The 25,676-nt window shown below is 38.4% G+C and overlaps 2 protein-coding genes across 3 annotated transcripts; one reads left to right on the top strand and one right to left on the bottom strand.

Moving 5' to 3' along the window:
- Nucleotides 1–898: 898 nt before the first annotated feature.
- Nucleotides 899–9,104, top strand: oxa1l (OXA1L mitochondrial inner membrane protein). Its single transcript, XM_038270412.1, has 11 exons — nt 899–1,022; nt 2,268–2,390; nt 3,824–3,928; nt 4,011–4,260; nt 4,400–4,543; nt 4,634–4,719; nt 6,155–6,319; nt 6,424–6,528; nt 6,624–6,786; nt 6,886–6,966; nt 8,622–9,104. Exons 1-11 carry the CDS (start codon nt 912–914, stop codon nt 8,741–8,743), a joined length of 1,455 nt encoding a protein of 484 aa, XP_038126340.1. The 5' UTR covers nt 899–911; the 3' UTR covers nt 8,744–9,104.
- Nucleotides 8,939–24,125, bottom strand: slc7a7 (solute carrier family 7 member 7). 2 transcript variants are annotated; one of them, XM_038270409.1, is made up of 12 exons: nt 23,906–24,125; nt 23,637–23,694; nt 23,366–23,412; nt 20,399–21,004; nt 14,902–15,027; nt 14,613–14,757; nt 11,635–11,758; nt 11,458–11,561; nt 11,270–11,366; nt 11,032–11,181; nt 10,763–10,946; nt 8,939–9,602 (listed from the first exon to the last, which is right to left on the bottom strand). In XM_038270409.1, exons 4-12 carry the CDS (start codon nt 20,889–20,891, stop codon nt 9,532–9,534), a joined length of 1,494 nt encoding a protein of 497 aa, XP_038126337.1. In that variant the 5' UTR covers nt 20,892–21,004; nt 23,366–23,412; nt 23,637–23,694; nt 23,906–24,125; the 3' UTR covers nt 8,939–9,531. The 2 variants fall into 2 exon arrangements, with proteins under 2 accessions (XP_038126337.1, XP_038126338.1); XM_038270410.1 differs by lacking the exon at nt 23,366–23,412.
- Between the last annotated feature and the right edge of the window lie 1,551 nt (nt 24,126–25,676).

Raw genomic sequence — 25,676 nt, 5'->3', positions numbered from 1 at the left:
GCAGAGACTTCAAGAGAGGCTTCAAGAGAAGGCTTGGCATGTTTTTGATTTCAGTATAATACTTCTGGTGCTTTTTGAGTCTGATGCTGAAGCTGTCAAAATAGTCAGTGCTGCCACACTCTGGTTTAGGGTTGGCTGCTTGCTCTGCAAAATAATTTTAATGAATTCTTTAAAAAAATCCTGCATCTAGATTATGATGCAGATTGTCACCAAAATATTATTTCATTAAGACCAACAGAAAGACAAACATAACAAATATACAAACATATGTTTACCGTGCAGAACACAGATATATTTTGTTTGGTGTTTGTCTTTTGGCAGCTTGAATGTCTGTAAAAAGTGTATTTAAAATATGTTTTTTCAGTAAATGTCTGCATTTAAACTTTAGTGCAAATACAGTGCAGGACATTTGCTGGTCTTGTTAGAGTGTGTAGGTGTGATCCCATATTAGTCTATTATTAAGAATAAACACAATAAAGTGTATAATTATTTTTCATTATCATATATAAAAAGAAATAATTCGTTTTTCACCCATGTCTTATACATTCTGTATTGCCTTACATTTGATGTAATTGTTTATAGAACCAATACATAAGTCAGATGCTTTTTTTTTAGCGTTGAAGCCACACACAGATTTGTCACATATCAAATTAATATGTTTGTTTTCTTTAAAATGTACCAGCAGCTTTGAGTATTTTATCATTGAAACCTTAATGTCTGTAAGAACGGACAGACAAGAACGGAGCAGACGGACAGACAGACAGGAGCTTATCCAGTGTGGTGGGTGTCTATAACATCTTCAGAATGTGTCAAAAATTGTCATTAATTTAAATAATCTCGCATTTCCTACGTAGTTATTTTGGTGAATTGTCCCTTTACGCGTTCCGTAGGCTTGTCTCCTCCCTCCAAACATGGCTGCCATCAGGAGTGGGGTGACTCCGAGCTGCTTAGCAAGATGTTTCCTGAGTCAGACTGGGAAACCGAGCCGGAGCAGCTGTGTTCTTCCAGTTATTCAGAAGCAGGTTTGTTCCTGCTAGAGCTCCGCTGGTGTAGCTTTGCTTCTGCTTCTAAAACAGAGACTTAGAAAGCAGCTTTCAGGGGCTAGCATGCTAGCCGGTTAGCATCCTCACTACGTTATGAGTGTGACTTTGACAGAGTCCGAAGAGAAGACATCAATATAATTTTGTTAAAATTAAAAATCGTTGGTTTCCTCACATATGGAACTGTTGCAGTTTGATCGATTGTTCTACTAAAGTTCATATTTAGGACGATTATTTGGTGTTTAGCTTACTTTAGCTAACCGTGGCTTTAGAGATACACCTTCGCTTTAACGTGTAAACGTTCTGTTGGAGTTCTTTTGGATTTAAACATGTTTAAATGATTAAAGTGGTTTTAATCTAAATGGGTTTAATAATTCCTTCAGGGTTAAATGATCTTTAGATAACTCCCCAGCGTGTTCATGTTAAAACCTCAGCTCCAACACTGATGTCTGATTTACTTTCTGGTCTAAACATATTAACAACCTTATGAAAAGTTTAATTCCCAGCTGTAATGACTTTCTCAAAATAGAATAAGTAATTTTAATGATGATCTATGATTTACGTGGGAAATCTGATCTGTATAACATGGTTATTCTATTTCTGTTTTACTTGAAAATAATGTGTAGCTTCCAGCAGAAGGTCATAAGAATCTCCATTTTATTATTTGAAATCTTCTCAGAGTAGTAAGTCTTCTTACAGAAGAAGCTGTCACCGTAAATCAGTTAAATATGTTTAGATCTTGAATAAGCACTGCTGCCTTGCAGCAAGAAGGTTGTGGGTTCGATTCCCGGCCTGGGGTCTTTCTGCATGGAGTTTGCATGTTCTCCCTGTGCATGTGGGGGTTCTCTCCGGGTACTCCGGCTTCTTCCCACATTCCAAAAACATGACTATTAGGCTAATTGGCTTCTCTACAGTCCCCTTAGGTGTGAATGTGTGCGCAAATGGTTGTATGTCCTATTTGTCTCTTGTTGCCCTGCCATCTGTTGCCCTCTCTTGTGTTGCCCTGTGATGGACTGGCGACCTGTCCAGGGTGTACCCCGCCTCTCGCCCATTGACAGCTGGAGATAGGCACCAGCAACCCTCGGACCCAAATTGGGACAAGCGTGTCAGATAATGGATGGATGGATCTTTAATAAATTGCTGCAGACTAAATGTTTATCATAGCTTATTAATTCCATGGTTATTTACTATTCATTTGAGTTTCTTATTTTTTTTTTTCCTTAACAGCTGTTGCTTCAGAGCTCCAGCCTGCACACGCTGTTTAGCTGTAGCAGGTCTCAGATCAGCTTCAAGCAGTGTGGAAAGCTCGTCTGGGTCAGCGCAGTTGCCGCAAGACACAACAGCTCACAGGTACACTAACACACATTAATGAAAATTATGGAAAAGCATGATACAGTGAGTTAAAATCTTTGCCTTCCACCCAAACAGTATTTCACAGTATTACATTTATATGCTCTTCAATATGGGGAAATATTCTGGGGAAACATCAAGTCATTCCTCAAGATGCACCACATTGTTTTCAGGTCTCTAATGTGAAGAAATCATCTGAATCAGAGAGCATGTGATGAAGCAGGGACAATTAATTCTGAGGAGGAGATAGTATTTTGTTTTTATTTACCTTTTTAGAGCTTATAAACGTTATATTGTGGGGTAAAAGTCATAAATGTATCAGAAAAGCGTTTTATTCTAAGCCATTAAAACACATGCTAATAAAACATATCTCTGCTTTGATCTTATTAATAGCTCTAATATATTGAAGGATGCACTTAACACCTGATATAACTTAGCTGTGAGATCTGAAGACCTCCCAATGCTACCACCTTTTTAAATATATGTAAAAAAAAAAATAATAATAATAATAAAGTCTGTTTTTTTTTGCAGTAAAATTATCTTAAACTGCCTGATTAAGAAATAGCCAAAATCTTTTTCGGTTGTAAATTGGTGTCTTTAGACTTTACGTTTTTAAAGCTTTGTAGAGATTACTTCCTTTTTCCCAGTGCATGTAAGTTAGGACTGAAAACAAACCCATTTTACCTAAGCCACACTTTAAAATGTCATGTTTAACTGAGGTAGAAGTGTGTTTATCTATATAAGTCAGGAAGTAGCTGCAAAAGAAATTAATACTCAAAGTTGCTGATGTCTACATTCGGAGCAACAGTTAATTTCCAAATAGCTGCACACTTGGAGTGGCTGGCATTGGTAGTCATCAGGTTTCCATAACAACCATTTATTTTAAAACGTTTGATGCCACAAAGAGTCCATTTTTAAGCTGATATTATATAAAAAAAAATCATATTATTTGCATGTAGATCTAATTCCAGATACATAAATTAACTTTGATGAACAAGAAAGTTTACATTGCTGCTGCACATTATATACTGAAAAGATGCTCTCAACTGAAGCTTTGAAGATGTAGATCAAACCCTGCAGAATAAATCTGTTGTATTTAGTGTTGTGTTAATAAGTATAGATGCATGAAGTTTGCATGTTCTTCCAGTGCATGTGTGGGTTCTCTCTGGGTACCCCAGCTTCTTCTCAGTCCATAAACATGACTGTTAGTTTAATAGGCTTCTAGAAGTTGTCCTTAGGTGTGAGTGTGTGTGCATGGTTGTATTTCTCTGTATGTGTGTTGCAATGTGATAGACTGGCGACCTGTCCAGGGTGTACCCTGTATCTCGCTCATAGACTGCTCATAGACTTTTTTTTTTATATATATATTGGAATGAGTCCCTTTAGATTTAGTTGATAAGTTGATATTTTTCTTTTTCTCATGTTTCATGCAGATCCCACCGGGTGATGGATCGATACCAGCTTCTGTCCCGGAGTCTTCTTCAGCATCTCTGGCTGCTGACTCTGTCCCTGTCCTCACACAGTCAGTCTCCCAGCAGGTCAGTAAAGAGATGAGATGCAGTCCATTAAAAAGTTTTTCTTTTGTTTTCCATCCTAACGCTGTAAAACTGATACCATCAGATCTCAGCTGAAAGCGTCTCGGCGGCGGCTCCTCTGTCCATAAACTCCTCAGCTCTTCCAACACAGCCGGTCATCGAGCAGGTGGGTGATGTGGCCCCGGTTGCAGCAGACGTCCTGCAGGCTGTGGCTGCAGAGCCCAGACTGGTAGAATTGGGACTAGGAAGCTACACTCCAGTGGGTGTGATCCAGAACATTTTGGAGTTCTTTCACATGGATCTGGGCCTACCCTGGTGGGGGGCTATAGTCTTAGGTGAGCAAAAACTTTCAGTACTTTAGCCTTTTATGTAAGCTGTCTCTGTTTTTAGGATATCTGTTTATTTTCTTAACTTGTAACCAGATAGGCTGATCTGTGTTTGATATTTATGTTTATTTGTTGTTGTTGACTCTAGGGACGGTTCTGGCCCGTTTGGCAGTGTTTCCCGTCATAGTGAAGGGTCAGAGAGAGGCAGCCAAACTGAACAACGTCCTGCCCGAGATGACCAAACTCACCAACAGGATGAACGAGGCCAAGCAGAGTGGGAATAAATATGAATGTATGTTTGGTCCTCACCCTCTGTTGTGTTTTTCACCTCTCTGTTCTTAAGTCGTCTCACTCATTCAGATCTGATTGTTAATCTTTGCAGTTGCCAAAGCGTACTCTGATCTGAACCTGTTCCAGAAGAAACATGATGTAAATCCCCTACGAGGTTTCATGGTTCCTTTGGTCCAGGTCAGTTTGCCTTTTAATGTGGAGGCGTTTCACAACCTCCCAATTTTTTTTGGTGGGGTGATATTGTTTTAGATTTAAGCAACTGGTGGGGTCTAACTTGGTGATTCAAGGAGGATGGGGAAACTGGCACACTGGATCACCTTCTTCCAAAAACATTCCCTGAGCATTAGAATTGAGGTATGAAATCCTATTTTTAATATACTATGAAGACATGGATGAATTCAAATCAGTTAATAAATGCTGAAATTCAATTATTCTATTGTTAAATTTTAACCTAATTTAAACACCAAATTGTGGTTTAAATATTTCACAATAAATCTCCTACTAAGTAGGTCACCTCATTGATATTTAAGATGCTTTGTTAAGGGGATAGATGAGGTGTCATGAAGGGTTTCCATTGCTGTGTTGATGCTGTTTCAGTGAATACTGACACCTACTGGACCTTTAAAATCACTGCAGGCGGCCTATTTGACACTGATTGGATGACCTAGTGTATAAAATGATAAGCCATTATATGTTGTATTGCATTATTTCATATATTCTTTTGAATTAAAGTTATCTTAAGTATTTCATATACAGTGGATAAGTAATGTAAACATGTATCATAATTTGAACAGTTGAATGAGGATGTTTGTGGACTAGGATGTTTCCTTTTTATTTTATTCAAGAAAATAAATACTGTAAGAGCAGTAAACTAAGATTCAATTTGAAATGAATTTAGATTCAGATGAATCAAGTGCAAACTGAAAAAAAACATGATGACATATTAAGAACATTGAACCGAATAACTTATTTTCTGATATGAGGCTGAAGCCTTTTTATTGTTTGGTGGCTGCTCCAGATTTTTTGGATGAATTTGATGATGAAACTCAAAAAGTTACAGATTCTTATAGCAGGTTCATCCCGTTTGAAACACAGTTTAAGGTGACAGTCAGTTTGGAACAGCTCCTGTATCGGTCTCGGGACTTTCTTGTAGCGACACGCGCACAGACACAGGGTTTGCTCTATGAGTTCGACCCCGCATTTAAGGACCCATCACTGAGATGCCTCAATGAGCTTTTTGTGGACTGTTTCCATCCTGCTGCCATTAATGCTTTGCAACTAACCTTTAATTATCCCCCCTACTACCATTCCCACTGGCCGAAAAACCTGTTCAAACCTGGGAACAATCAGTGTGAAAGTGGCTTAAAAATCATGAGATAAGATATATAAAGAACCTAAAACATATTAATTGTTGCCTTCCTGCAAGAGCTGTTGTTAGTAGTTGATGTTAGGAGCAGAGGTGACATCACTCCATATAATTAAACATAACTGTGACTTGCTCAGAGCATCTTATGTTGGCGTTGGATACAAGCAGCTTCTGTGTGTTTTTCCTCTGTTTTGTTTTTAACTTCCTGTCTACATACTCTGAGTTTCACTTGTGGATCCCCTCCAGGCTCCAGTCTTTATCTCGTTCTTCATCGCTCTGAGGAAGATGGCGTATCTGCCGGTGCCCAGTTTACAGACAGGAGGTTTATTCTGGTTCACCGACCTGAGTGCAGCAGATCCTTTTTATATCCTCCCTCTTGCAGTCACTGGGACGATGTTCTTCATCCTGGAGGTGAGATGACCTTCACGGCTCCTCAGAGTCATTATTATTCCTCTCATAACAGAATCAGAGCAGCAGCTTTCTTTAAACTCATCACACTGATTTGAACTTTTCAGCTTGGTGCCGAGTCTGGTATCGACAACCCAAATCTGCGAGCCATGAAGACAGTTTTCAGAATCATGCCTTTCATCATCCTCCCTCTCACCATCAATTTCCCCACGGTTAGTGTGGTTTTAACCCAGAACTTAAACCTGCGATATTAGAATGTCATAAAGCTCTGCTGCTTACAGTCTGTGGTGGAACCATGTGTCCCCAGGCGGTGTTCACCTACTGGCTGACCTCCAACTGCTTCTCTCTGGGTCAAGTGGCTTTGCTCAGGCATCCTGCAGTCAGACAGAAGTTCAAGATCCCAGAGAGGATCAAACACCCGGCCACAGCGCTGCCTCAGAATGAGGGACTCATTGAGAGCATGAAGAAAGGTCGGTGAGATAGAACCTAAATGTTTTCAAAAGCTTTATGACTAGTTAGAAGTGTTAGTAAAGTGTTAATGTTTGATTTGTGTGTTAACTGGTTTCCAGGATGGAAGAACGCCCAGCTGGCTCACCAACTGGAAGAGAGGGAGAGAAGAATAAAGAATCATCTGGACCTCGCCGCTAAAGGTCTGACCCCCATAATATGGTCCTTTAATTAGCTTACTGTTGGCGATTAAATGAGTGAAACATTAGAGCTGGATCAGAAAGATGAAAGACTTGCTTGTCTATCTACTTATTTCTTTCCTCTTTGTCTAACCATTTAAGTCCCACTAAGATCCAACGTCTCTTTGGCCACAAACACTTCAATCGTACAGTAAAACACAGAAAAATATAGCCCTCTTTATATGTTTTATAAATCCAAATATTTTTAACCCAATAGAAAAGAGAGAATAATTGGAAGATGTCTAACTATGTTTTAATCTTTTACAATTAGAAACCTTGACCCCAAACTTGGGGTACAACCATCTCACCGCAATGGCAATAAATTAAATTGTCTTTTATATGATTCAATCTTTTTTAATTCGAACTAAATGGCCGTCTAAAATTCAAAAATGATCTATATTTAAGTGATCGGCAGGGTTAGGGTTTAACTTCTGAAAGATATTTTATAGATTGTTCTTGTTTATAAAATCCAAACCTGTTAAAACCACATCAGCAGTATTACCCATGAAGTGTGAGAGCTCCCTCTGGTGGTCAATTTGGCCTCCTGCATGTCTTTTTCACATGAAAAATAATATTGAAGCCACAGAAGGGATCTACTAATCTTCGCCTACCTGCAACAGTAGTTTGGCAGTTTAAAAGTTTTGTGGGGATTTGCTCGATGACAAGAACCATCACACACAGTTGTTTATCATTCTGATGGAGGCTAGGTGAATGTTTTTCTAATGCATGGTGCTTCCAGTGAAACTTAAGAGTGTGAGAGTTTAAATTTAGTCCATGCGTCTGTTTTTGTAAGTTACACTAATAGGTTGACCTTAAGTAAGAAACGCCTTAAGAAACAAGAAATCATTTTGGAACAAAGTCTGATTCTTTATTTATTAGGTCCTAATAAAAACTTTGTGTTCTTGTCTCATCTTTATTAATATATTATTACCAGCGAGGGGTAAAAAAAAGGAAAACAGAAAACAGAATTTAAATTGGAACCCTGGCCCTTTTTAAAATTTAACTTTTAAAGCAGTAATAAACAATAATTTATTATTTTTAGAAAGAGAAAAACAAAATGCAATGTTAAGAAGTAAATGTGTTTTTAGACCTGTCTACACAATCTGTGTTCGCCCAGCATGTATCTCCCAATGAGTAGCTGAGGGCAGAGTAGCATAGGAGCAAATTGGAGGAGAGAGTGTCTTGTGGATTGAAACCTTCACCCAAAGACGATCATTTACCAAAATGAAGATGCTCACATCATTATAAAGTTGTGAATTCTTCACTAGACGTGTTCCTCGTAGTAAAGAAAATAGGAATGTAGACCAAAACAAGATGTGTGACAGACAATTCCTGTCAGCATTGCTTAGCATAGCCATGAAAGATTGAGAAGTTTGATCCTTTTTTCTGCTTACATCTTTTAGAATGCTGTGCTCTTCTGGATCGGAGCCGTTAAAACTATACAATGTTTAATCAGACGTATTTTATATCTATATTGATCAGGTGTCGTCTAAAGTGATGCATATTTTCATTGTTTTATTGCTCAGCCCCACAGATTACTGTTTTTAATTCTCCCCAGCAAATGCCATAGTGTATGGTATACTATAAATATTTCTAAACTGCTGTTTTTGGTCTTGCAGGTCCTCTAAGGCAGACTTTTACCCACAATCCTCTGCAGCAGACACCAAGGAGCACCGCAGCATCAACAAAACAAAAGGAAGCTGGAGTCAAAGAGAAGCCGTGGAAGAACACGATTGGATGAATCCAGTTGGCTTTTAGCTCCTCTGTGTAGAGAACCCGTGTACATATTTATAAACAGGAGAGAAGGGGGGAGGTGCCGGGAGGCCATGTGACTATGTATTCTAAACAAATATAAACAGCTTTAAAGCATCTCCTTGGTGATAATGTTTGTTATCTAAAATCCAAATCTCAGCTTTTTATTTACAAACCTGAGTCGTTTAAAGGTGTAAAGTCCTTTTATTATAAATAAATCTTTACAGCTGAAGATGGTCCAGCTCCAACAGACTTAACAGTCAGCGTTGAAGTCGGACTGCAGTTTTTTTGTGTAAAAATAGCCCTTTAACAGATCTCACAGCTGACAATAAAAAACATTTGATAAACGCTTTAAAACATGTGAACGCCTGTAAAACGCTTGAATCTATTTATTGCCTTTCTGTGTGCAAATAACAAGGCTGTGTGGTCAGCAGTGCTTCAGTTTCAAATATGCCCACTTAAACAAATTCATCAATAATTTATAGCCTGGAAGGTAAATCAAACTTCCCTGTTATTTTGCACAAAATACTTGGTACGATTAAATGGTTCTTGACTGAGATGTTCGGTCGCATGAAGACCTCTGGAGTGCATTTTAATGTTGTCCCTGAAAATGCCTCTGCCACCGTGAGAAAAGTCCCAATCACTTGGAGATGACTGATGGACCAGAGAGCTGCGTCCAGCTGGGGCCCAGATGTTTCTCCTCCAGGCCTTTTAGCAGCAGCTGGTGGACCAGAGTTCAGACTCTGTGTCTTCAGTCTCTGTCTCTAGCATCTGTCTCTACTCTGATTTGTCGTCCATCTCCGTCAGAACAGAGTAGCACACTTTCTGAATCAGGATGCCACATTTAGCTGAAAGAGGAACAATATATGGGATTCAGTTTACATTAATAATAAACCCAACATTTAGTCTTCAATGGCTGTTTAGTTTATAAACAAATACAATTATTTTATATGGGTGTGATTAACTCAAATGTCTAACAGGATAATAAGCTAATTAGATTATTCTACCAAATACTGAACAGAGAACTATTTGATATTACAATTTCCCAGATCTACACATGAGAAAACGGCACAAAGAAAAACAGCAAAGCATGGTGATGGTGGCATCATGCCGTGGGTATTATTTCCCACAGCAGGGACAGATGAAAAAATTAAGGAAGGTTTAGTAGAGGCTGCAAAAAATGTGGCCAATTTTTCTTTTTTTTATTATTTAGATTTTCTTTTGCCAGACCATAAACATTGAGATGTTCAATTTCAGGGTACAGTTTTTTTTTTTCAAGACTTTGAAAGCTTGCTTGTTCAGAATCTTTACAGTAACTCCATGTGAAAATGTGCTACCCTGGATTTGCGCTAGCTTCAACTCTCTTTTCCCTTCTGTTTGGCAACAAACCCAGTTAAAGCACATTACTGTCACCTAAAAGACTTGAGTGAGAAATTTAATGTGGCTATGCAGTTTTAAAATTGCATTTAGTTAAGTTGCAATTATATTGCAAATACATTTAATTGGCCAGTCCTGCTTTTTAGCAGCACAGTGTCCCTAATAATAGAGCCTGAATGGGTAAAATAAGGCAGTTTAGACCCAGACAGCCAAGTGTTAGGATCCACTCAAAGTTAAAATGTAAATCCTGTCAAAGTTAGTGGTAAAACTGAAAAGCTGCTGTCTAGAAATTCATCAAGTTATTAGCTGTTGCAAATGTGTAGAAAGGAGATTCTTCAAAGAACTGAATCAGAAAGGTTGAACAAATACAGGATTCCCTTTCTGCTTTGGTTTGATTTCAATAAATAAAGCTTCAACAAAGCTATATTTTAAAGCAAAGTAGGGATTTTTAAACAGACTACCCAAGATGATACCATCCTTAAGTTCCTATAATCCTTCCATTTCTTATTGAGTGTGGCAGCCTAGTGGTTTAGGACAAGGGGATTGGTTAAATGCAAGGGTAAATTTCTCTAATGTGAGATCAATAAAGTTTAATTATTATTTATTGGAGTGAATCCTGTGTCCGGCTTACCAATAAAGCTGCGCAGCCACAGCGGCCTCTTACTGGCCGGCGTGTAGCAGCAGAGGAAATAAACAGGCACTCCTGACAAGGCGATGCCGATCCCGATCAGGGAGTTGATGGTATCGCTGTAAAGGGGGACTACCACCAGGAAGACGGTGAGGAGGCAGAAAATGATGGGGTAGAACAAACTGAGCTGTAGGAAGGATGGCAGAGAGGGAGACATAGTTAGACGAAGAACTGAATCTGAACATTGAAACTACCTTCAGAAACTCAACTACCTTCAGTGGTCTCTCTCTATCGGGCTGCTTCCAGCGAAGATAAAGCTGCCCTAAAATAGATAAGCCGACGAAGAACCAGTAGCTGAAGCTGTAATAGTTGATGAGCCGGAAGACGTCCTCCACGCACAGGTAAATAAGAGCCATAAAGCCCTACAGAAAAGAAGAAGGAACCTTTATGAGATAAATAAGGTTGGTGCTAAATGTAAGTTGAGGAAAGAAGATGTGAAGGCTGACTGACGTTGAAGAGGAGGGCAGGGATGGGAGTGTAGCGGTGGACATGGATCATGCACAAGAAGTCAGGCAGGTGGCCCTCTCTGGAGCCCACGAAGAACAACCTTTACATAAACATGAAAAGGGTGTGTGTGATTAGGTGTGCTGTATCGAACAGTGAGGTTTTTATTGCTTCCTGGAGTCTGAATCCCTCACCTGGAGGCCGCCACGATGGAGGCGTTCAGTCCACCAAAGCAGGAAAGGGCCACAGCCAAGGGGATGGTCCAGTTCATCACACCAAACACCTTATCTGCAAAAGTCTGTAGAGAAACCACAGCGGGTATGAATCCTGAATCGATCCCTTCATGGAGGTAAAGATCTACTGAAACTCACCACGGCGACGGCATCACTGTCTAAGATTGCGTTGATAGGGAGGATGGTGTAGTAAGCCACGTTGGTCAGGATGTAGATCACTGTCACGATGGGCATGGAGATGGCGATGGCCAGGGGCAGATTCCTGCAGTTTATAGAAACAGGCAGCAGGGGGAAGCAAAGCAGAGGAGATGGACATTAGATTCAGCCCAGTGGGTCAGAGAGGGGGAGAGGGATGACCTGCTGGATACCTAATCTGCCTGGGAACCCTGAGAGAAGGAAGGAAACCTGACTGGTCTTTGTCTGAGTAAAAGTGCAGACATGCTGGTAAAAGGTTTATTAATAAGGAACTAAATCAATGCATTTATTTTGGGCTCCTTAGGATGACTCTTTAAACAAAGAAGCAAAACAGGAGGATGGAAATGCAATAAAATATGTTTACATATTTCAAACATTAATGCAAATGCAAAAACCTTGAGAAAAACTTTTAGCTCTTTGCATATGTGTGTTCAAGTCAGTCTGCATGGCTGACCAAAGGTTTGTTTAGTCCTGACCTGTGGTGCCTTCCTAAGACTGGTCCACACTTCCAGTAACCATGAGAACTCTTTTTTTTCTTGGAAAAGAGTAACAGGAAATAGCAGTGATTTGCTTAAAAAAAGGTCCTGGCCCACAGATGGCACCTGCTGTGCACCTGAGATCTACAATAACTAGGAAAACACAGAGCACCTCCTTATCAACACGACGTCCCCCATCTGATCGCTGCTGCACTTAATTCTGTTTAAATAAAATCCTGCCGATTAGCTGCTCTACTGCCTAATATGATTTTAACCTTCAAGGCAGAGAGCAAATATATAATGCTCATATGGTAAAACCAATACCGGAAGCTGAAGATGGGGATGGGGCAGCGGTTTATGCAAATATACTTTAGAGCAATTGCTGTTTTCTAGGATCAACAATATCAACAAGTCTGATTCAAATTAACTGATTCTGATTCACTGAATGAAAAAGTATTTCTTTGTTAAATATATAACAATGTATTGATTTAGTTCAATTTACGAAAGTAAAAGAAGAAAAACGTCTTTTATACAAAAGGATTTTACTCATTTTTTATGTATCTATAGATTCGGGGTGCACTTATTTCACTTTATATTTTCATTTTGATTTGGTAAATAATGAGCTTGGTTTATCATTCTTTTAGAAACTGGGATGTACTTTGATTTTAGCATGACTGGATTCATAGACATGGACTGAAATAAAGTTAAAATGTTGGGAAAGTTTGTGTGTTAAGAGTTTGAGGATCAGAAAATGGCTGATTTTAAGGCAACTGAAGCAAAAACTGGAAGAGTATTTGAGAAAATGAAAAGGTAAGTAAATAATTGAAGTTTACTTATCAAATAAAGATAATCTTTGAAAGTTATATATAATTTGCTGGAATAATAATGTATTTTGGTTTTGATGTCTGAAAGAAACGCGTACATACATCAAAAATAAAAAGTTTAACCTCCTTTTTTTGTTTCTGATCCTTTAAAGGCAAAGAATAGGAAAATTATCATGTAATGCTGTATTTTTATTTTTAATTGTTTGTGTTTTGCACACTAGTCGGTAGCATCACATATTTCCCCCGTTCCTCAAGTTTTAAAGGGTTAAATCGCATAAAATATAAGTATCTTTAAAATCTCTCCAAGGTTTAACTTGAATGCTGTAAGATAACCAAGATTATATATCCTCCATATCACAAATTAATCTTCATTGTAATGTTACAGTTATGCAACATATTGCCAAAAACGTTTGGTTCTATTAAAGTACCATACTTTTATACTCCCTATGCCTGCAGTACATATAGTGACTCTTAAAGCAAATTAACTTGTAAATGTATAAATTAGAAGCAGCAGACATTTGTCAGAAGTAACTTTTTTTAGTAAAATCTTGAGGTGGAAAAATCCTTTTTGATTTTTTTTTTTTACAAAATAACTGCATAGGCTAGATATCACCAGAAACAGACAAATATTACCAAGTTTAATATTTTTTTCATTACAGCTTACATAATTATTAAAACACTGAACACTTGTTTTTCTGATTTGGTGCTGCCCTTCTTATATCATATCAGACCACTAGCTTCACTTCTAATGCGACAATGGACGTTAAAATCTCCTTGAACGCTACTTGGCTCATCTGATATTAATATAAAGAAAAATCTGAATTAAAATAGTTTAAAAGTCAAAATTTCACCAGTTAATCATTCATTTTAAACATAAATTTCCTGACTACAATGTGATGATGACCTTAGTGAGAGCTAGTTGGATTTCGCTCTTTTAACTGAGTTATGTATCTTTCTAATAGGCCCTTTAAGCAAAAGGACTTTATTTATTTTTGTTTTGTTTTGTTACTGTGGGGTATTTTTTTAGTTTATTTTAAAAGCATCAAATATATAAAACACCAACCTGCTGATATTGTCAGACCAAAAGTTTTATCCTAAAATAAAAGAAATTTGGTTTGGATGTCATCTTATACTGGAAACCATTCAAACCATTGGAACTGCCCGTATCAAATGAATCAAAAATATTATCATGGACTAAAAAGGTCCTTAGCAAGAAAAAATGTTCTGCTCTAGAATAAAAACCATCTTCTTTAAAATGGTTTAATGTTCAGATAAGATCAGAACTGGACTCTTTTGGTCACATTAGCAAGAACCATGATGAGAGGAGGTAAAGCGAGTCTCTCAAACCTACAAACACTGTATCAGTTACCAAGTACAGTGGTGAAAGCATCATGCTATGGGATTATTTAGCTGCTGAGGGTACTGGTGCAGAACTTTCTACAATTTCTTAATGATTTTTAAAATAGTATTAACCAGAAATCCAATCTAAGTTATCTTTAACGGTTCTGGCAGGAACTTTTATTACCTTAAAAACAGATGTACAACAAAGAGTTCAGTGTGCCATGTCAAGGACTATCACTTTTTTATGAGGGACTGGGCTCCTTTTTGACGCCCTGCTCACCTCTCTGGGTTCTTGATCTCCTCTGTGACGAAGTTAAGTGTGTCCCATCCGGAGTAGGAGAACAGAGCAGAGTACAGAGCCAGAGCGATGTGTCCTGGATCCTGAGAGGATCCTTCGAACATGCCGTCAAAGTTCTGGGTGTAACCTGAAACACAAAACAGTCACACAATTATTAGAAAAAACACTTTGAGTAATCATTAATCTGTCTTAATGTGCTGACAGGAGAGAAATAAAATGATCATCATCTAATCATTGACATTTATTGGCTGCGCGGTGATTGCATGAGCACCTTGTCCGATCTTCACCAGGCCGGTGATGATGACAGCTATGAGGGCGATGACTTTGGCGTAGGTGAAGAAGTCCTGCACCCTGGTTCCCCATTTCACGTAGGCACAGTTCACAAAGGTCAGCAAACCTGTGGGAGCAGCGCTTTGTTAGCAACAAAGAAACCAAGTGACCCAAATGGGTCTCAGTGGAGACATGTGCTGTAAACACTGGTGTGTTCCAGCATGTTTCCGTGTGGCTGATCTAAGGAAACGCTGCTGCTGACTCAAGCGGAGCGGCCTGTTGTTTGTCAGGCAAGGAAACAGCTGAGAGCAGCACATAGAGGCGGACGCTCGCCTACTGAGACCCACAGGTCCAGCGCCTTGCAGACGGATTCAGAAACTTAAACCTTCCCATGTTTTGTCACGTTACAACAGTTTAGTTGGGATTTTAATAGAAAGTCCAACAAAAAAGTAGTTAAACTGTGTTAAAGGAAAGTAATGCATGGATTAAAGATTTGCTTAACCTCACTAAGATTGAAAAGAAAACATCTTCGACGATCGTCCAGTTTTTGTTTTCTTTTGTTGTTTTTTTTGCGTATCATGTATTGGATTTAGGGGTGGACTTTGACTAGACCACTATTAACATAATTTGATTGAACACATTCCATCCGAGCTCTGGTTACTTGTTTAGACGCTCCACATGCTGGAATTGGGAACTTTGTCACAACTCTTTTTCTAATTTTTCACTTCTCTCAGGGAACCCCAGGGCAGCTGTAGCTACCATGTAGTTTGCCCCCATCTGTGCACTGCAAAAAACATCTAGAAATAAGTAAAAAAAAATGTCTTAAATTAAGTGTATTTACCCTTAATTTGAGCAGGTAAATAAGATGATCTGCCAATGGAATGAGTATTTTTACTGCTAAAATAAGATGATTAGATAATATACACTTGAAATAAGATAAAGAATTTTTTTTTTTCTTATTTTAAATGTAAATTGTCTAAAGTGTCTCACTTTCCTCCTCAATTCAAGAAAAAATGCACTTTATTTGAGCAAAAATGACTTATTTAGATTTCCATTTTTTTGCAGTGTGTGTGAGTGTATACGTGAATGGGTGAATGACTGAACGTGGTGTAAAGGGCTTTGGTCAAGACTTCTAACTTGAAAAAGCACTGTATAAGTACAGCCCATTAACCATATTACTCTGCATTTCTCATTTTGCATATTATCATTAACTCTCACCAGCTTCCCCTTCCCTTTTTAAGTATAGTAATTCCCATTGTATCATGCTGCCACCACCTCACCCTGGAGATGTCATATTCCTAGAGAAATTTCCCTCTGAAAGAAAAGTTTCCTCTTTTTTTTTCTTACATCTGATCATAGGGGGCTTCTTACTATGTTTGCTTCCCACCCAGCCCCCCAGAGTTTTTGCCAAACATCAAACAAGATTTCTGTCTGCTTTCCTTTACAAACAGCTATCTACCATTATGTGCCAAATTTATGGATGGTGCAACCACTATTTGTCCTGTTTCTAGATCCCCCTACCTCAAAGATTTCTGCAGCTCCTCCAGAGCTACCACAGCTGCTTCTCTGACTGATTCTGTCACTTTAGGTCAATAAAAAAAGCTTTGCTAGGAGGTTAAACCCCTTTTCTTTTTCAATAAATTAGTTAGTTTTTCCCCCAATGTGTGACCTGTTAATTTAGCTCACAAATATGTCTTACTTTATGCTTCATGATTTAATTAAACTCGTCATGTTGAAGTTTGAATAATGTGACAAAATGTAAAAAAAAAAAAAAAAAGGTGGTGAATCCTGTCGCTCAGGCATGGGAAAGAGACTTTAAAGGTCAAGAGGAATATTTGTAAACCCTAACTGACCCTTTGAGTTTACATTTCAGGTCACTATTGGAGATTGCAGCTATTTACACCTCCTAACGAACTGTCGCTATAGAAGAAATTGATTTCAAATGCTTTCCTTTGACATGCTGCCTTACTTCACCTTCAGCAATGTCACAGTTTCTTGCTTCTTATCAACATCTAATAATCCATCCTTGATCGTAACGGCAGAAGCTAGAGAAGCAAATCATAGCTGCATTTTATAAATTGTCCTTTTTTAATGTCCCTCCTTCTCCAGCAGGTCTATTAATTGTTGTGCAAATCTCCGCAATGACTCCAGAAGTTTTTATGAAGGCTGATAAAATAAGTTGCCCTCCAAACCAGCTGACAGTGCAAGTTGTCTTAACATTTAGGCTTATCACCCTTCAGGACTTGCGTCAGATGTTTGTGGAAGAGGCTGAGGCATGATTGCGTTTCACCTGCCTCTGATTTAACAAACTTCATGGGAAAAAAATTTAGTTTGTTTTTAAAGACAGAGAATCACAACAAGTCTGAGCTCAGCAGGACAGGTGGTCAAACACAATAAAACACCAATCGTCACATATTTGGTTCCCACACAGAAGCAGAGGAAGGTTTGAGAGGAGGTTTATGAGTCAAGATCCTGAAGACTGGTGTTGGGTTTTAATACCTAAACAACAAATCTGAAACAGCTGGATCTGGGTCCAGACCGTCAAAAACACTGATATAAGTCATGTTGAATGCAAATTAATTCTGACAATCTAGCTAAACTGCTGGAACCCGGAGTAAACAAAAATAAGAGGATTCTGCATCAATATTCGCAAGAAAACTGAAGTGCACTGGCAGCCAACGATAAAAAATTCACAGGAAACTGTTTCTCTTTTGCTTTGAATAGAGCAGCAGACTTTTCTCACCACCTTTTATTTGTTCAGAGTTGCATTAATTTCAATTTGAGATGTAGAGATGATGGGAGCTTTTTACCCAAAGGTTCTCTGCAGCCAATGCAAAAATTATCTAAAAATAAGTAATTATTTCATAAGATAGGAGTATTTACTCTTAATTTGAGTAGGTAAATAAGAAGATCTGCCAATGGAATTAATATTTTTGCCCTTTAAAATAAGATTTTACTTATATTAGATCTAACTTGTCTTATTTCATTGGCAATTCTCTCACTTATCTGCTCAGTTCAAGAGTATATGCACTTATTTTAAGAAAAAATGACTTGACTTTGATTTCTATTCGTTGCAGTGTTTAAGGCAGGGAGTCTGTCTTGCATACTGTGACTGTGAGCCTTGCAGATCCTGGAATTGTCAACTTACATTACGACTTTGCCATAAAGGGAAGAAAATCCCTGATGGGATATCCTGGTAATTCAGTGCATTCAGTGGACTCTGATTTTTGGCCAAATAATGTTGCTGAACCAGGACCTGACCAACAGCAGCAACCCCAGATCAAATTAATGATGCATCACGTGTGTCGCTGATTCTCAAGCAGGAAAACACACTATCTACTTCCATTTCTCCACAGTTTAGTTACAAACTGCAGCCTTTCTTTTCCAATGAACCTTAATGATCAGCGCTTTCTTTAAGGTCACATTGCTGCTTAGTGTCATTTCATTTCCCTTTAACGCCGCATGTAGAAATGCACCTACTTTCACTATTAAACTCAGACAGTAGTTTTGCTACTACCTAACCCTTAAATGGACAATCATACTTCTAATATTCTTACAACCACAATCAAACAAGTTATTAACTTGCTTTCAATAGTTTTTTAAATCTCCTTAGATCAGGGGTCACCAACATGGTTTCCGCGGCAACCAAGTGGCCCTCAAGGACCACACGGGGTCCCCTCAGTATCTTCTGAAAACATAACAACTCATCAGCGGACTAAGTTTAACATTTTATTTTATGTTGCTGCTCTTACTTTTTATCATTTATAAAACATTTCATCATATCAATAATTTAGAGCATTAAAGCATTTATAGGGGTTTCAAAATGAACATCTAAAAGCAAATTAGAAATTAAAAGAAACGATAGAAATATGTTTATTATCTATAAAGTTTAGGTGAATGCAAACTCCTCCAGTTCATAAGTCAGTATTGGTAGCCCTTCTTATGACTCAGTACCCGTGAATTAGCCCTCACTCTTAAAAAGGTCGGTGACCCCTGCCTAATCCATCAGAACAGTATGACCCCACAGATATAGACTGTTCTCATGCTGCCAACAGGATTTCTCCTCTAATATGGTGGTTTAAGAAATCAGAAATTACTCAGCCAGGTTTAGATAATGTGTTGACAGCTGTGTCCATGCAGTAGTTATCTAATCTGATGTTCCATATATTAGCTTTCTAAGCTCAGTGGCAAAGTAAAAAAATTAAGATGTCCAAGGCTAAACTGTGATATTTAACGAATCTACTTCAAAGTGTCTAAGCTTTAAAATTCACTGAAAAAAATAATTCATCCACTTTTGGCATTTACTTAATCATATTTAGTTACTTTAACACAATTGTTTTATGTCCTATCCTAATAACATAAAACAATTGTATTAAAGTAACTAATTATGATTAAGTAAATGCCAAAAACGGTTGCATTATATCCAGCGTATTGCAGTTTTCAAATTAATGTGGGCAAGTGGTTGCTGTAATACTGTGCCAAGCCTTCCCACTTTGCTGTCTAGTAACATACTGCATATAAACATTAGGGTCATAATCTGATTTAAATACTCTACCTTTATGTTCCCATTGAGAATAATATGTTTTTAGACTAAATGAAATCTAAAATTGTAAGGCTGAGATTATTCAGCACCATATAATCCTACAAAGATTGATGCTTGTGGTTCAGGTAATCTGAGTTAATCTTAGGGATTGGAGGTGTGAGCCGATGGATGAGAGCTAAAATTACTTAATTAGTTGCTTTACTTTTCTAAAATTACAACTTGAAATAAAAGTTTTTTTTTTCATGATTACTGCTGGATTTTGAGACTTTGTTGATGCCCAGTTTGGATCAGATTGTTTTCAGATGGACCAACAGGAAGCAGGTTTTTATGGTTCACTGTTGTGCTGAGCTGTCAGCTGCCTGTTAGCCTCTCAGTTCAGAGTCTCCCTGCAGCGAGGACTTTACCTCACAGCTATCAGCTCCTCCTCTAAGTGCTGCTTATCGCTGAATGGGCCAAGTGTGTGTGTGTGTGTTTTTCTTCAAAGTGTGCTTTCATTATTGCATTCCTTCCAGGTAGGTGGGTGGCTATGGGAGTATTTCTGACTGCGAAGAAGCACAACGTGAACATATTTTATCTTGAATCACACTTCTTATCTATGAGATATCCTGTTAATAAGCTCTCAGTATGCAGTTCCCTTTCAACTAGTCCTCCAAGGTGAGCACTATAAGAACTGATTGGTTGTTTTATTAACTTTACTTCCCAGAAAAAGCATTTATGAGATTTTTTAAATTGAGTAAAACAACTTTTCCCCTGATTACTCGTGAGGTTTAAGCTCAGTTCCCCTTTTCTTTTTAACTCAGCAAGAAATCCTGCAGCAGACTTGCTGACTGCAGCTATGGTGTCACCATCTTTCACTTCTCCACTCCCTAAAGCTCACATGATTTCTCTCTAATGTGCAACCACAGTGGTAAAATGAACACTTCACTCTCATTTAGCTCTCCTATCATCTACTTACATATACAGGCGGCAGCCAGTAGCCTGTTGGCGAGGTATGGAGCTATGCAGGTGGGGAAGACGGGCTGCACCATGTAGTTGGAGAATGTGATGGCGATGACAGCCTGGCTGGTCGGCTCAATGATCAGCAGGGACGTCCACAGACGGATGAAAGCCAGGAACCCGCCGAAGGCCTCCAGGATGTAGGCGTAGGAGGCTCCTGATTTGGTGATGGTGGTCCCCAGCTCAGCGTAGCACAGGGCCCCAAAGACAGAGAAGATCCCCCCGACGGTCCACACCACTAGAGATAGACCATAGGAGGCGCTGTGGATGAGCACGCCCTTGGGTGAGACGAAGATCCCAGAGCCAATCATGTTCCCCACGATGAGGCAGACCCCGTTCAGGAGCGAGATCTCCTTCTTCAGCTTCATGGATTCATCTGGGCTTTCCTTTTTTATAGATGCTGGGCCCCCGTTGGTCCCTTCCTGTGTGGGAGCTGAGCTGTAGGATGCCATTGTTCAAGTTCCAGTTATTAGTTTTCCCTGTTGTATTAGAGTCTTTTTTGTCCTCAATAAATGGCTGAAGATTAAAATTTCCCCCTCAGTTATCTGTGTTTATCTCCCGCCATCTGTGGAGGAGACACACAAGGACATATCAGTGACGCTGTAACCACGGAAACCTATTCCTGATGAAAAACACCTAACAAACAAACCTTTTTTATTTTTTACTTGCTCAAAGCCTATGAAATAAACAAGTTTCACACTCCAAGGTCACTAAACCAGGAACATAACACATGAAAACATATTACACCACTGCTGTGGACACTGCTGGATTGGAGAACAGTTTTTTCGAGGATTGGAGAGCCATTAGGGGCGCGCTGCAAATGGCCTTTTAAGGTTGAGTGTATTGACAGAGAGACGGGGAGGAGAAGCAAACACGCGCCTGGTTGGTAACCAAAAGCTGAGGAAGGGAAACTGAGCGAGATGCACGTTTGAGCCTCAGAGCTGCCCACGCAGACATGCACGCACAGTCTGAGAGTTTCAGCGTAGGGACACAGGTCACATGATTTCCAAAGGTCATCATCCTCAGCATGCATTGAGTCTGATGACGATGAAGAGGACATCCTGAGCAGCATGTCCTGTCCAGTTTCTGATTGTTAATCCAGCTTTAACCCAACAAAAGATTTCCCTTAATTTACACTTTGTCAAATTATAACCACAAACTTTAATGTGTTTAACTTCTATTTTATGATGCAGACCAGCACCAGTAGTAAATAATCATGAATTAAGTAAAATAAAGGGAATGCATTAGTATAAGGACCCCTTAAATTCGATGATTTTAAATAAAATCCATCTCAGCTATCTTATTCAAATTAATAAGAAAACTAGAGTCAAGATGAATGCAGGCCTTAGAAGTTTGATGGAGGACTTTAGAGAACAAAGACATGAGCACTCAGGAACACGATTTACAGGAGAATAAGAAAGCTGTTGAGAAGAAGATTCAAGGAAAGTTAGGTTTTGAAATAATATCTTAAGCTTTGAACATCCCACAGAGCACCGCTAAATTCATAATCTGAACATTAAAAGATAACATAACCGTTCAAGACCTACATTGAAAATTCTGTAGTGTTAAATTAGCACTTTAAGAGTTAAATTTAACACTCGGTGGTAAATTAACACTGCATATTTAACACTGTGGGACTTATTGTGTACTAAGACATGGATGTTCAGATGGTCTGGCTCCGGCTAGCTGAGCCTCAATCAGAGAAGCAGCAAAGAGGATTATAGAAACTCTGGAGGAGCTGCAGAGATCTACAGCTCAGGTGAAAGAACCTGTTGTCATGACAGCTATTACTAATGTATTCAGCAAATTTTGTTTTTCAACTCCAAATTTCTAATTTCTATGGTCAGATGAGACCAAAACAGAATTTTGTTACGTACATGCAAAACCCTTTCATAGAAAAACTAACACATCAAACCTGGTGAATGGGAGAGGAAAGCGGTTCCTGAGTCAATAGATAGATCTAGAAACTCCTCCAACCCTGGAGGAAAATTGTTAGGAGCTGCAGAACACCTGAGATTAAAGAAGACGTTCACCTTCCAGGAGGAAAATCACGCTAACGCCAAAGCAATTATTAATCTGATAAAACAGTCCAATTAAAATCCAGAACTAAAATCTAACTCAATCTGCCACCATACTTTAAAATCTATTCTTGCCAGATCCTTTTCATCCATTATCTACTGAAGATTAAAGTATTGCAAAGAAACAAATGAGGAAAGAATCTCTCTTGCCCTTTAAAGCCTGGACCTTGAAATAATTGACAGGAAAATGTTTTTTTTATTAGAGTTGTCATTGAACTTTTGCCAAATGAAATTAAAAAAACTAAAATTTTGTATGAGTTAGATCATTTATCTGCATCAATATTGATGCATCTTTTATACATTTTCCATTCACTACATGTGTCTGATTGTGTAAATCAGGATTTTCAAGAAGAAAAATGTCACAGTGATGATGCAGATGTCTTAAGAACTCATGTATCAAATGTGGTAGACTTGGCTTTACAGGGCTAGATGCACAAAGCTGGTAGAAAACAGTTCCTAACAGACATGGCGACCATGATTTTAGAGAATAGCATACTATTGCATTCCACATTCAGTGTTTTTTACTATTTGGTCCTACTAATGTACCTTATGTTAATGCTACATCATAAAATCGATATGTGTCTGATTTGATCATGTTAAAAAATATTCAGAAATGCATTAAAAGGTTTAAAAAAATAAGACCATTTCAACAGTTTCACTAAAAGACAGATGAAGGTTTGAAAATGAGTTTAAAGCTAAACAAAACATACAAAGCAGGGAACCAATTGGACCACAGAGGATGATCAGACCAGATTTGAACGTTGACACTGATAGACACCAGGAAGTGAGAGTGAACATCAAACAGAAGCTCTCTGAGAGAAAGTAAAAGCCTTAAACGTCTCAGATACCTGGTAGAAGCAGCAGATCAGCAGCACGTGGCCTCATGGAGGAGTCTCTGTGAAGAAGGACGGTGCATTAAGTGCCCGTTCATGTGCCAAAGACACAGAAAGGTGAGGCTCTTACAGATCAAGAGCAAGGTCCACAAGCTGCTGATAAGTAAGTCTTCTGCACTCCAAAGTTACATTGTGTATCCAAAAAAATCACCTCTCTCAAATCAATCATTCAGTAGTACATCAAAATAAAGCATAAATAAAACACAGATTTATATCTTTGTCTCACCTTTGCAGCTCAGAACACTCTGAGGTATTTCTCCCAGACTTTGACTGGATTTCTTGGGCTTAAAAATAAAATAAATCACCAAACATGAATTTTTATGATTCTTAGCAACACATGCAGAAATCAACCAGGTAGCCTATATGTGCAATGACAAAACATGTTAATGGATGTATGGCTGAATGGATTCAGTTCTCTATCAGCTACTCTTGTGTGAATCATTAGGAAAAAGTTCAATACAGTAGATTAGAGACAGCTGTTAGAGGAAGACTCACCTTCTGCCTTTAGGGCCAGTCCCTATGATCTGATCAGAGATCAGTTATAGTCCTGGTTCTGCGCAGTAATGGGAGCCAGCTTGAGATATGATGGTTCCTCCTCAGTGTTACAGTCAATAATAAGCCCCCCTCCTGTGTGTTCCTCCTTTCTCTGCCTTTGTGCTGCTGTTTCCTCTTGTTTTGACTCAGCTCACAGCCGCTGTTCTGATCAGCTGATGATGCACTTGTGGCTTTTATGCGCTTCTTCTTTCTGACGTGCTCCTAGCGAGGGGGGGTATAAAAAAAAAAAAAACGGGTTTCGTTGGAACATTAAAATGGCCCGTGATGAGATTATCATGACATCAAATAGGTGTTAATAGGACCATCTGAGGGGAAAATGGGCTGTTATCAGTGAGCAACAAGGTGCTGTCAGGTAAACTGCGCATATAATCGGGCAGTGCCCCTTTTTTAATGATTTCCTGTTACTATTAAAGAAAGATTATAAAATAATTTTATATTTTTTATTATAGCTAGTAATAATTTCTTAAATTACTCGTAAGCTGCAATAAATAAGCCAAAATCTAAATTCGTTTATAAGAATTAAAAAAAATGGAAATGTGGAATATTTTTTAACAAACTACAGGTAAACAAAATTCCAGTCTCAGTTTTGTCCCGTTTAAAGTATTTTCTTTATGACGTAGTCAGTGTGGCGTCACATTTTACTGTAACTTTTCCTGTTTTTTTTAAGAGGATGACAGTCGGGGCGCAGCAGCTCCATCTTGTGGCTTCAGGTGAAACTGCAGGAAGTGAGAAGGCCTATATTTGTTCAGCTTTTCAGCAAAACTGGGGCTCAGATTCTCTTTGGAAATATATCTATTTTATAACGCTTGCATTCTGTACTTATTATCTTGTTAAAGAGCAGATTTTACAGTTAAAATCATGATTTAAACCAGTAAATCATTGGGACTTGTTCTTTCTAATGATTTTTAGGTAATAAAAAATAACAAAGTTAAGAATATATATTCTTACACTTTAGCATAACGATTAACTATCTCTGTAATATTTATTTTGACCATGCACCTCCCTAATTATAGAAAAAGTTACAGGGTAGGACTCTAAATAGAAAAATGAGACATCCTTACTAATGCAGAACTTAAAATCCCGTTAATCTCCCTTACATACAAATGTTTTTTTTGTTTGTAGGTTCCTGTTAATGTTGCTTTTTAATCCTCATGTAGTTGTGACAGTGTTTGAAAATGCAGGGAAACATACTGTGATTATTTAGCTTGTATTCTAAATAATAACATTATTAGCTTTTTTTATTGAACATATCACTTGGCAAATCCAAGTGATTCCGAAATCAAAGATTAAGAGGGTTGAATTGGAAGTTCAAGTCTAGGGATTATGTTAAAAGGCGTTGTAGTTTATTTAATCTACCATGCTTTAAAAACTTTTTGTCCCATATGCTGTCTAGGAATATGATCATTATTATACAGTGTATGAATGGGGAATGGATGGATGGATGGATGGATGGATGGATGGATGGATGGATGGATGGATGGATGGATGGATGCATGGATGCATGGATGCATGGATGCATGGATGGATGGATGGATGGATGGATGGATGGATGGATGGATGGATGGATGGATGGATGGATCAACCAGATCCCTGATAACATCTCCAATTCAACTTTACATAACTTTTTAAAAGTATTTTTTCACACTGGATTCAGAATTCAAAACGATTATTTAGAGATTTAACATTGTTTACATGTTTGTTTTTTCTTTTC

The sequence above is a fragment of the Cyprinodon tularosa genome, unplaced genomic scaffold (assembly GCF_016077235.1).
Source record: "Cyprinodon tularosa strain WSP-4 unplaced genomic scaffold, ASM1607723v1 ctg76, whole genome shotgun sequence".
Taxonomy (NCBI): domain Eukaryota; kingdom Metazoa; phylum Chordata; class Actinopteri; order Cyprinodontiformes; family Cyprinodontidae; genus Cyprinodon; species Cyprinodon tularosa.
This window is presented reverse-complemented; position numbering and strand designations above follow the sequence as displayed.